General features: G+C 39.9%; 1 protein-coding gene across 2 annotated transcripts; it reads left to right on the top strand.

Moving 5' to 3' along the window:
• The first annotated feature begins 2,329 nt into the window (after positions 1–2,329).
• Positions 2,330–9,181, top strand: desi1a (desumoylating isopeptidase 1a). 2 transcript variants are annotated; one of them, XM_026163724.2, is made up of 7 exons: positions 2,339–2,523; positions 2,831–2,852; positions 3,315–3,384; positions 4,767–4,876; positions 5,003–5,125; positions 5,802–5,919; positions 6,544–9,181. In XM_026163724.2, the coding sequence occupies exons 1-6, from the start codon at positions 2,433–2,435 to the stop codon at positions 5,890–5,892; spliced, it is 507 nt and encodes a 168-aa protein (XP_026019509.1). In that variant the 5' UTR covers positions 2,339–2,432; the 3' UTR covers positions 5,893–5,919; positions 6,544–9,181. The 2 variants fall into 2 exon arrangements, with proteins under 2 accessions (XP_026019508.1, XP_026019509.1); XM_026163723.2 differs by having other exon boundaries at positions 2,330–2,523; positions 5,802–9,181.
• Positions 9,182–12,293: the final 3,112 nt, after the last annotated feature.

Below are 12,293 nucleotides of genomic sequence, written 5' to 3'. Positions count from 1 at the left end.
TCAGTTGGGGCCATCTTCCCAATGTATTCTTGGATGTTTGTTGTCTCATCCTGGACTGTGGTGCTGACACTCACCAGTCCCCGGCCCCCTTCCTTCCGCTTAGCGTACAGCCTCAGGGTGCTGGACTTGGGGTGAAACCCTCCATGCATGGTAAGGAGCTTTCTTGTCTTTATGTCAGTGGCTTCTATCTCCTTCTTTGGCCAGCCTATTATCCCAGCAGGGTACCTGATCACGGGCAGGGCGTACGTGTTGATGGCCCGGATCTTGTTCTTACCATTCAGCTGACTCCTCAGGACTTGCCTGACCCTCTGCAGGTACTTGGTGGTTGCAGCTTTTCTAGCGGCCTCTTCATGGTTCCCATTCGCCTGCGGGATCCCCAGGTACTTGTAACTGTCCTCTATGTCTGCAATGTTGCCTTCTGGTAGTTCAATCCCCTCAGTTCTGACTACCTTCCCTCTCTTTGTTACCATCCGACTACACTTCTCCAGTCCGAATGACATTCCAATGTCATTGCTGTATAGCCTGGTAGTGTGGATCAGTGAATCGATGTCTCGTTCACTCTTGGCATACAGCTTGATGTCATCCATGTACAGGAGGTGGCTGACAACTGCTTCGTTCCGTAGTCGGTATCCGTAGCCAGTCTTGTTAATGATCTCACTGAGGGGGTTCAGGCCTATGCAGAACAGCAGTGGGGACAGAGCATCTCCTTGGTAGATCCCGCACTTGATGGTGACTTGTGCTATGGGCTTGGAGTTGGCCTCTAGTGTTGTATGCCACATCCCCATTGAGTTCCTGATGAAGGCTCTTAGGGTCCTATTGATCTTGTACAATTCTAGGCATTCCAGTATCCAGCTGTGGGGCATTGAGTCATAGGCCTTCTTGTAATCAATCCAGGCAGTGCACAGGTTGGTCAGTCTGGTCTTGCAGTCTTGCAGTCTCGGCTGCAAGACCATATATATATATATATATATATATATATATATATATATATATATATATATATATATATATATATATCCTCTCGAGCTCTTCTCTGTGGAGGGTGAAGGTAACGGTGGTAATCGGAGCACTAGGTGCGGTGACTCCCAAGCTAGGCGGGTGGCTCCAGCAGATCCCGGGAACAACATCGGAGATCTCTGTCCAGAAGAGCGCAGTCCTGGGAACAGCTAAGATACTGCGCAGGACCCTCAAGCTCCCAGGCCTCTGGTAGAGGACCCGAGCTTGAAGGATAAACCGCCCGCAGGGGCGTGCTGGGTGTTTTTTAAAAAAAAAAAAAATACTTGGTGTATTCAATTAAAACCAAGCATGGCAAATATCAGTCAACATAAAAATGGCTCACTGTAACCCACAAAAGTACATTTTTTCTTTACAGTCTTTAGTGCAGAGTGAAAATAAAACATTTGCTCTCATCTAATTTCTTTTTTCGACCCTTCATCCCAGTTCCTGCAGTTTGTTGCCCTTGTTTAATATCTGTGTCCCACTTTTTCTGCCAGGAATCCCACATTGCCTCTCTTCTTAACCAGGTCGAATTTTCTAGAGAGAACCTTCATAATTTCTTCCTCCTAATTGCAGCACTTTTTTTTGTATAATTTCACCTGCTTTCTCAAAAAAAAAAAAAAGGGGGGTAAGGACGCAGCAACCTCCAACAAGCTGTATTCTCTACATTATGGAGAAAAATATCCACCAGTCAGTCATCTCCTTTTATTTCTGCTGGATTTAAACTAATATGGTCTGCTAAAAAATGTAAACAAATTACAGCTCCCTCGGGGCTAAACTTCTTATCTATCATCATTTCCTTTGCACACACGGCCATTGTCTCATATCTTGTCTCGGAATACAGCGCCCTCCAGTGGTTACCACTGATCATAACAAATCCAAGGACTCACTTGTGTCCCACTTTTTCTACATTTTTCTCGCTAACAAGCCAAAACCTGTAGAAATCTCTGTATAGAGGTGATATATTTATATATTGTGGTCCTTATTTTTGTTTAAATAAATAAACGAATTTTTAAAAATATATTTTTAAAAATGGCTCCCTTTTCTGGGTGATATTAGTGTCAGCTATCAGGCTACCGAAGCGTTTATTTAATCTTGATAAACCTTGTAATTATTTTCTATTCGAAATAAAAACACAAGCTTTGTGTTATCAAATTAAAATTCTGTCAAGTCATTCACAGACAGCGAACTAAAATCGGAAGAGCCACAGAGATCCTTCAAAATAAAGCAATCTCACAAGAAAACAGTCGACCTTTCATTAAAGATTCTCGCCAGCCGTTCTTATTTTGAAAGCAGTGAAAGCGGAAGTGCTTGGGCTATTTAAAGGCCTGACATCATTCCTTTCGTTTAGAACCTCGCAGGAGCGTATGTTGAGAAAGCTCTGTGGCTTAGCTAGCTAAGGAAAAATAGAAAAATAAAATTTCTGAGTTTGAGTTATGGACAAGAATCCTACGCGATACAATGTACAACTGTATATTTATGATTTGTCCAGAGGAATGGCTCGGAGCCTTAGTCCTATAATGTTGGGTAAGTAGCCTGCAGACAAATACTGATGCAGTCTGGCCTTGGGGGACAAATAAGTGATGATAACCGGCTGGAGAAGCCTTCTTTGACGGTCGTCTAAAGTAGATGTTGCTGTTCTCTGGTTAAAATATCAAGGTCAAGGGACTTTTATAAATATTGTTTGGTTTAAAATAAATGGCGAACTTAATCGACTTGCACCCGTACATCATTAGAAATGGCTCATCTCTTGTTTTACCGGCTTCTTGCATTAGCGACCATCTCCTGCCTTGCATGCATTAATCCCCCCCCCCCCCCCCCTTTTCTATTGCAGGAAAGCAGCTGGATGGGATATGGTAAGTGTAACCTCCTTATCACGAAAACACAGCTTTTACTGTAGATACATCAGGTGTAGGCCACTGACCTAATTCTGGTCCCAGGGAAGACGGCAGTGGCATTAAAAATGGTCAAAACACCTCCTGGTGGTCTGCCTGTTTGTATTTATTAATGAAGGTGTCTGGGGATGTATGTGAACTGACCAAGTGAGCTATAATTAAAAAGATTAGGCAGATACATATGATATTTTAACACTAAATAAACAGCTAGTTGCTCACTCATCCACTCGTCTGTCTATGGATGGATTTTTAGTCCTTATAATTGTTGTATTCGGTAGTTTGTAAAATGCACCGTGACTGTATTGTGTTATTTGGTGTGCCAAAGTGGATTAAGCGTCATGAATGGTGCTAATGTAATTTTAAATATGCTGTTATGCCACTGAGATGCTCTGACCTGGATTTACCAATGTAATAATTTTGCAGGCACACAGCTATAGTGGCATATGGTGATGAGTTCTTCTTTGGAGGGGAGGGGATCTCCAGCTGTTCTCCGGTAAGGATGTGACGTCCATTTCACTTATATCACCAAACACCTCAGCCTTCTCCCAGACTGCTGCACACATGTGGAAAATAATTTTTGAAGGTGTTTTAGACGTGTGTCGGCTGCCTCTCATTTCTGCAGTACCTTTCATTTTTGCAGGATTTACAAAGTATACCCTGAGTTTTGAAATGGTTGTTGTCCCGAAACAAACATTTGTATGTTTGTCCCTTGGGGCCACAAATGAATCGACCAGATGTTTGTGATGTCATGATAGCGAGCAGGGGGAAACAAAGAAACAAACAAAAGCTGTGCAAAGAAGGCAAATCACAACGCCTGAGACCAGTGTGACACTTGTCAAGAAAGAAAAAGTACAATTGGGTAGGTGATATTCTACAAAAGAACTCAAGAAATGAAGTTCTATCCATTTTCTTTATTTATTCGTGGGGTGATGGGTTGAGGAACCTATACCAGCTGCTGTTGGGTGAGAAGCAGGTCACCAGCCTGCACAACGCTAACACAGAGAGACGCTTCATACCTACATAGAATTTAACTATATCTATATGTACTACTCATACATATGAAAGTAGTACATACCATTTTTTATATATATATATATATATATATATATATATATATATATATATATATATATATATATATATATATATATATATATATATATATATATATATATATATATATATATATATATATATATATATATATATATATATACACACACACACACACACACACACACACAATATCAGTAAAGAAATGTTCAGATTTGCCTAATAATTTAGATCATAGTATATCGTATAATATACATTTCATACATCTATGGTCTGCTACCACAGCTTTATTATCATGACAAAAGTCCACCTATTAAAAATAATAAATTAGTTAAAAATAATATAAATGGGTTGTTTTAATGTTTTGGCTGATTGCATATTCTTACCTGTAAGTTGAAGTATTTTACTTTTTTCCAAGACCAAATAAATGATGTGAATTCAATCATCTTTTCCTGATTTTTTTTTTTTTTTTTAATTTATTTTTCCCCCCCAAAAAAACAAAAAACAAAACCTCAGTCATAACAATTAGCTTATTAGCTTAGCATTTTTCCCACCTTGGAAGTAAGGTGGCTTGCTAACTAACTTAAGCGTGTATCACAAATACAGAAAATTGACTCAAGAAGACCTCTTTATTTTTTTATTTATCTAACATTTCTTTATGCAGGTAATCCCATTTTATGCTTACTAGCGAGAGTTGTTTTAGACATGCATAATAAAATTAAAACAATAGAAGCTAATAGTGCAGCAGCTTCCTCAGACCATCACTGATTTACTCTTTAATCATGTTTCTGTTTTATGACACATTTTCTTTGTTTTTGGCAGGGTGGGACTATGCTGGGGCCTCCTGACACAGTGGTGGAGCTCGGTGAGACTGAAGTCTCTGAGGAGATCTTCATGGATTACCTCTCTTCCCTGGGAGAAAGCACATACAGGTCAGTTTCTTTCCCGCATACAGAAAAGCTCCAAGCTCCTTACATAAGTAATGTATAATCAGGAGATAGTCAGGTTTATTATTTGAACTTTGCATGTTACTGAGTTTTTTTGTTGTTGTTGTTCAGAGGTGACAGGTATCGTCTGTTTGAGCACAACTGCAACACTTTCACCAACGAGGTGGCTCAGTTCCTGACTGGCAGGCCTATCCCGTCCTACATCACCGACCTTCCATCTGAAGTCCTCTCTACGTGAGTGAAACTCGGGCTGTCAGCTTACATTCGCTTCATTTGAGTCTGTGGTATTAATAATGTCCCTGCTCACCACTGCTCACCCCATGACTGTGAATGTGTCCCATTGAAATCTGAACAAGGCGGCAAGTCTTTGAACGCCACATTAGTCGTCTAGACCTCCAATTGCAGTGAAGTTATGTACTATTAGTCATGATCGCAGCTAAATTATGAAATGTTGTTTATTATTAAGCATTAATTATAAACTACAGTGTAGCTTTGATATGTTGCCATACAGTCTTGGATGAAGAGGAAGAGATTTTAAATTTGCCCACTAAATGTTAATATAGTGCAGCCTGCAGTGGAGTTGTTTGTACTTTGCCCTGGTTGAACTTTTTGTGGTATTTAATTATTATGAAAGCTCAGTTTGAGCCTTTTTTAGCCAACAACAAGGGCAGTCATAGCAGAGGCACAAGCTTTTACCACAAATTCAGTGTGACTGCATGAAAAGGGAACAGGCAGCACTACCTTAGGCTGTTGCTATTGCTCCTATACTTTAAACATCCCTGCAGAGATTTGCTTCACATCTGCTGATGCATAAAAGTAAATATGTTGGAGGGAGTTATTGGGTTAAAAATGGGGCAGTCATTGTGCTTATGTGTTTTTAAAATGTCAAATGAAATCTCTCCATCTTTAGACCATTTGGACAAATACTGCGGCCCATCCTGGACTCTATTCACATCGCCCCTCCGGGAGGAAACGTCATCAACGGGGGACGAAACATGTAACCTGAGAGAGTGCAGAGTAATCTCGAGGTATTCCAGTGTAGTCAGTCAGTGTGAAGTCTCAATCGTTCTTTTTTCTTTCTTCATATACATCACTAATATATAATATAATGAATGACTTGGGATTGGGGGGGTATTATTTGACACTTTAGCTTTTCAGGAGTGAAAAGCCGTCGAGTATGTTGAGTCATGTTTTGTATAGAAGAGGTTTGAAGCACTGAAACATTGTTTTGACTTTAAAAAAACAGACTTTGTAGTATTAAGAACAGCTCATGTGGTAGCTGTAACTAATCCACCTACGATATAACTTAGTTTTGTACTGAGGTACAAAATGCTCTTTTATCTTAAAGCTGAAATTCATTTGGTCACATGTTTGATCACAATTTTCTCGCTCCGTTTGCACGACTAATATTTTTAATAACACTCACCTCTGAGGATCTTCTGCTGCTGACTACAGTGGATTGAAATCTCAGCATATCAATTTCCAGTGGATAAAGACTGACATGAACACAATGGCTGATTAATGGAGAGGTTTTTTTTTTGGTTTTTTTTTTCCATTTTGGTCAATCATGTTTTGATTTTGCACTTTTATGTTGTTAATTTTCCATCTTCTGTTCTTTTGTACCTGTAATCTTTGTCTTTGTTTGTATTTAGGTCAACTAATGTGGATGCCTACTTACATGATCGCTCCATTTGTCACAGAGTGCGATGTAACATACAGCAGGTGATTGATTGTCTATACCATGCCAAGGTTGTAAGACTAGAGTGTATAGACTGTATATAAAATATGATTGTAGCCGTGGTGGTGGATTGGCTTGAGAGGTCACCAGTAGAAGCCTCCAATTGAGCGTTTTGGCCACACCCTTTTTTGTACCCAGACTTGTTAACAGTTAAATTCCGTGTTTTTTTTTTATTTTTTTATTTTTTTTATTTTTATTTTTTTTTTAAAAAGACCGTAAATGAGACTATAAACTCCTCAGACAGTGTTTACTGTGATAATAGATGATGTGATCAGTACTATAATTCTACACAGTCAGGCTTCTTTTACCTGACTATGGCTACGTTCACACTGCAGGTCTTAATGCTCAATTCCGATTTTTTGATCAAAGCCAATTTTTTATTTTTTTTTTGTCTGCTTGTTCACACTACAACTAAAATGCGACTGCAAACGCGCTCTACTGTGAACCCTCAAAGCGGCCCGCATGCGCAAAAGAAGACGTCACACACAACTCGCTCTGTTTAGACCCAGAGCAAACAGTATTGTTTGACTGATGGCCCTTAATATAAAGACTTCGGACTTTACGTTTCCCAATTTTTGCTTTAAGTTATTTTGTTATTTACATAATAATGTAAATAACCTAATAATGATCCTTATTGCTGTTTTAGAGGAGCAGTGCTTCAAAGGATAGCTGTAGATTTCTGTCAGAATCTGCAGATTATACAGTACAAATAAAATGTTCACGTTGTCTTCCCAACAGTTTCACTAACATCTACACTGGATGGCCAGGAAGCGTTCACGATGTGTTCTCGGGCGCTACTCCGGAGCTGATAATTGGCGTCTGTCTTGTGTCAGTGACGTAAAAGACGGATTTAATTCGACCTGACCGTTCAAACAGCAGTCGCTTTCTAAAACATCGGATATGTATCGGATTCAGTACTACATACGAAAGTGAGGTCGGATTTGAAAATATCGGATTTGTGCCGTTCACACTGTCATACCATGATCGGATATGGGTCACATAGGGTCAAAAAAATCGGATTTGATGCGCTTTCGCCTGCAGTGTGAACGTAGCCTATGAGTCGCCTCCTGCTGGCGATTAGAAAAGAAATGCAGTTCTGCTTCAGTCGTCAGATCTGGAGGCTACATCTGTTTTTATATACAGTCTATGGAGTTGACTACTGCTTAAACTTGTTCTTATGTGTGCACATCTACAGCAGGACTGTAAATTCTCTGTATATGCAAGTAATCCCTGGCTTTCAATAGTTAATTGCAGAGATGATTACAGGCAGCAGAGTTCCACAGTGCTGTAAACTTTCCACACAGTCTCTCTCTGTCTTCTTAAAAACAAAGAACAAAGCAGTGCGTTTGGCTGTTTCCGATTAGGCCGAAACATTTTGAGAAATAACCTTGTTTTGGTGTCGAGTCTACTGAAAGCGATGCGCGTCTCAGTCCCGCTTTGACAGAAAGTTGTCATAGGTGCTTCGTGGTCTGAATTAACTCTAGAAATAGATGCTGATCATAGATACATTTTCTTATATAGATATATTTTTACAACTGCCTGTGATCCAGATGCCATGACAGTAATTCCAAACGATAGCACATCCACATTTGCAGGCAAAGTTGACCTGTACTCTTAATAACTTCCCGCTCGAGTCCTTTAACAACCACCAGAGTGTGTTTAAAAATACAATACACCTCTGTGCCTTCATTCCCCTCTGCTTGGCTGTAGTTACACTGTTGGCAGTTGACGTGGTTTCCATATAGCATGCAAGGTAATGTGCCGTGCAGGCTGCGTTATAAGCATCTGATCCTACGTGAAGAGAAAGGAACTAAAAGTAGTAAGAAGCAACACTCATTAGAACATTTACCGTAAACTATCAGAAATATTCAGATTTAATATCAGTAAGTGCACACACAGCTAACTTCAATATAATGCATTTAGTAGGTGTCAATCTGTTAAGCCGATGTTAAACACGTAACCCACATTTGAACTTACTAACTTTTCTCTGCTTAAACAGAGTGATGGGTGAAAGAAGCACAGAAAAAACAAATTCTCACCGAGTGATTAAACCAGCATTAACTCTCCTCACGTGTTCCTGTGATAAACAAACCCTGCACACACTATCTCCATCACTTTGGCACGGCACCTGTGGCTCGACTCTTTCTTTGTTGCACGCGCACAAGCTAACTGGACCTGCAAGCTTTTTAAAACTTTCTTTTAGAGTTTAAGCTGACCTTTGCAAAGCTTTAACCGTACACGTTTGGAATATTTCTCTTCAGCGAACTTTTGAAAAACTCAGGTGATTCTGAGTTCTGTAAATCTGCCTTCTACTAATCAACTAACTCATATAATAACCCGACCGCTGAAATGTTTTTAAAAGTCACCCTTCGTTGCTCTGATTTTTGTTGTTGCTGGCTGCTACCTGTAATGTGAACTTGCAACAGATGTTTATGGATATTATTTCCTGATTTAACTAATAACTATGATAGATATATTTATGCATATTGTTTGTATTGTTTGTGTGATTGTTTTTTGTAATTCTACCTATACATAAAGCCATTGACTGCAAATACTAGTTGTATTTTCTTTTTAATTATTTTACCCCATAAATGTAGCATTTTGACTTTTTTTTTTATACTTTTTCATAGGCATACATAGATCCATAGGACCTTTCTCTCCCACAGCTGCACTGCCGCTGATGTTCATTTCAGCTTTGACCTTTGGCCTCTGGGGGCTTCTTAATGTAAGCCTGGTCTTTACCCTATTCAGTTTGATGCTTTCTGTTTCAACAGGAATAAAACCCAGAGTGAGAGCACGTGATACCACTGTGTACATCTGTGAGGAAAGTGCTTTAAAAAAAACACGATTAACGCTGTAAAACTGAATGTGTGTGAATGGAGGAGCCAGAGTGGCAAAATCAGACAGCATCAGACTCTGACTATACACATGCAGAGACACAGATGGGAGAAGATAACAAAGAGTTTATGAATATACAGATGTTCAGCAGCTGTGTTCGCTCGTGTGTTTGTGTTTTACGTACAGTTCTCTAACAGGATGCAGGTACTGGACCATGTCGTCAGCAATCTTCAGCACATTATGCTTGAGATGATGATGATGGCTATCAGACAAGCTGCAATGCTACCATCTATTCAGTAGGTGGTAGAATTTGCCCTCTTTTACATATAAAAATTGAATGTGTGCGGCGATAATATACATTCACGTGAATGCTGGGAGACTGCAGTGTGCGAACAGGAGCTTACTGGGTTTGAAGGAGTAGCAGAAAGAACAGTTGCTGTTGTTGCCGTTGTGCATAAAACTGTAATACTGACACTTAGGCTGGCATTTCAAAGACTAATAATGATAAACAGCACAGAAACATGAAAGTGTGGAGTGATTAAACCTTTGGTAATCTCTTTGCATGAACTATGCAAAGTAGAGTGAACATGTGCAGAAACTACATTCATTTAAGTTTCTATTAAGACGTGCTACACAGACTGTTCAGTTTGCTTCACAGCAAAGATGTACTATATCGCCTAAAGTATTCACTCACCCATCCAAATCATTAAATTCAGGTGTTCCAATTACTTTAATGGCCACAGGTGTATAAAATCAGTCAAGTCAAGTCAAGTTTATTTATAGAGCACATTTAAAAACAACCAAGGCTGACCAAAGTGCTGTACAGTAAATACAGATAAAAATACAATAGAACACAATTTCGTAAAACAAATCAGGCATGCAGACTGCTTCTACAAACATTTTGTGAAAGAATGGGTCGCTTTCAGGAGATCATTGAAATCCAGGATGATACCAGGATAGGTCCACCTGTGCAACAAGTCCAGTCGGGAAATTTCCTCACTACCTATCATTGTTTGCAAAGCACGCTACCACTGGACAGTAGAGCAGGGGACATGCGTTCACTGGAGGGATGACGCTCTGGTGGTTGCCAGGAGAACAGTACTTGACTGCATCGTACCAAGTGTAAAGTTTGGTGGAGGGAGGTTTGTGGTCTCGGGTTGTTTTTCAAGAGTTGGGCTCAGGCCCTTAGTTCCAGTGAAAGGAACTCTTAATGCTTCAGCATACCATTTTGGACAATTTCATGCTCCCAACTTTGTGGGAACAGTTTGGGAACCTGACTGCACATGCGAGCCAGGCTTCTAGTCCAACGTCATTGTCTGACATCAAAATGTGCTTCTGTAAGAAATTTCTAAACCTTGTGGAAAGCCTTCCCAGAAGAGCTGAGCTGGCATATTAAACCCTAGGGAATAAGAATGGGATGTGACTCAAGTTCATATACGTGTGACGGTACAGCAGCAAATACTAATATAGTGTATAATGGCATGAACAAACACTAACAGTTCCTCTGGAGATAATTTCCTAATGAAGCATTTGGTCTTTACTTGCACTTTGCTCGCCTGAGTCTTTGGAATTATGATTCACTGGAAGTGATTTAAGTTCACTGATCAGCAAAGCCTCACAGCACAGTTACACAAAGGTAAACTACAAAGAAGATAACAGCAGATTGATTTTTAGACTCAAAAAGAAGTTTTTCTTTCATTTGGCCTGAAGCATCCAACAGTTTCAAGCACCTTTATCAATAAAAGTCTAATTACACCTGTCACTACCTCCAAGTGTCTCACCTGTCCCTGGCTCTCTGTGCCTGCCTGCCTGTACATGTGAGATGGCAGCATAGTGATGGGAGCAACCATGAGTGGAACTTGCTGTTGAGACAGAGGAGGAGCTGATCTCAAGCAGGTGTAGCTGCACTCGGACAGCCACCCACAAGATTTAGAGGAAATATTTTTGTAGAAACCGTAATCATGAGTTAAAAGAATCAAGTGTATTTGTTTAGATTAAACAACCTGAGTTTCAGTTATTTTAAAACCATCTATGCCAGTGCTTATCAAAGTCATTCAGTGATGGTTCAGTTTGTGTTGTAAAATTGGGGCGACCGTGATTCAGGAGGTTGGGAAGCTCATCTGTAACCGGAAGGTTGTCGGTCCGATCCCCCAACAAGACACTTTACCCTACCGCCTACTAGTGTGGCTGTGGTTTGCCTGCACCAGTGTGTGAACGTGAGAGTGGAACTGTAAAGCTTTGGGTGCCTAGAAAAGCGCTATATAAATGCAATCCATTATTAAAATGTTTGAGTTCATCTAAATATTTCATTGGATTCCTGTCCATTTCTCTTCACCCACAATCATCATCATGGTGGGATCAACTTCCATGGAGACCCCCAGCAGTTACTGGACCCCCACTGACCTAACAGTACTGCGAGATATCGCTATACACTTATTTCCTAAAGCTCCCAGGTGTGATGCTGATGATTTTTGGACATATTATATATTTAATAAATGAACTGACTTTTAAAGTAAATTGCTTTCTTGCAATTCATTGCAGTTATGCAAGCATCTGCCAAGTGAATTAGCGTTGGGGTGAGCATGGCAATTAAACTGCTAATTGCCGTAAAAGGCCCTCAACCACTAACAAATGACTGATGTCCTACTGAGCAAGTGCTCCATCATAAGTGTGAGCTTTGAAGGTCAGTGATCCTCAGCAATTGTGGGTCATTTCTTGGAAAACGCAGAGTAAAAAAGGGAAAATGCACAGAACACACATTAATGTGTGAGCTTTATACACCTAAAGCGCTACGGTAATTTACTTTTAACTTTTAAACAAAACTCA

Source organism: Astatotilapia calliptera, chromosome 4, assembly GCF_964374335.1.
Source record: "Astatotilapia calliptera chromosome 4, fAstCal68.1, whole genome shotgun sequence".
Taxonomy (NCBI): Eukaryota; Metazoa; Chordata; class Actinopteri; order Cichliformes; family Cichlidae; genus Astatotilapia; species Astatotilapia calliptera.
This window is presented reverse-complemented; position numbering and strand designations above follow the sequence as displayed.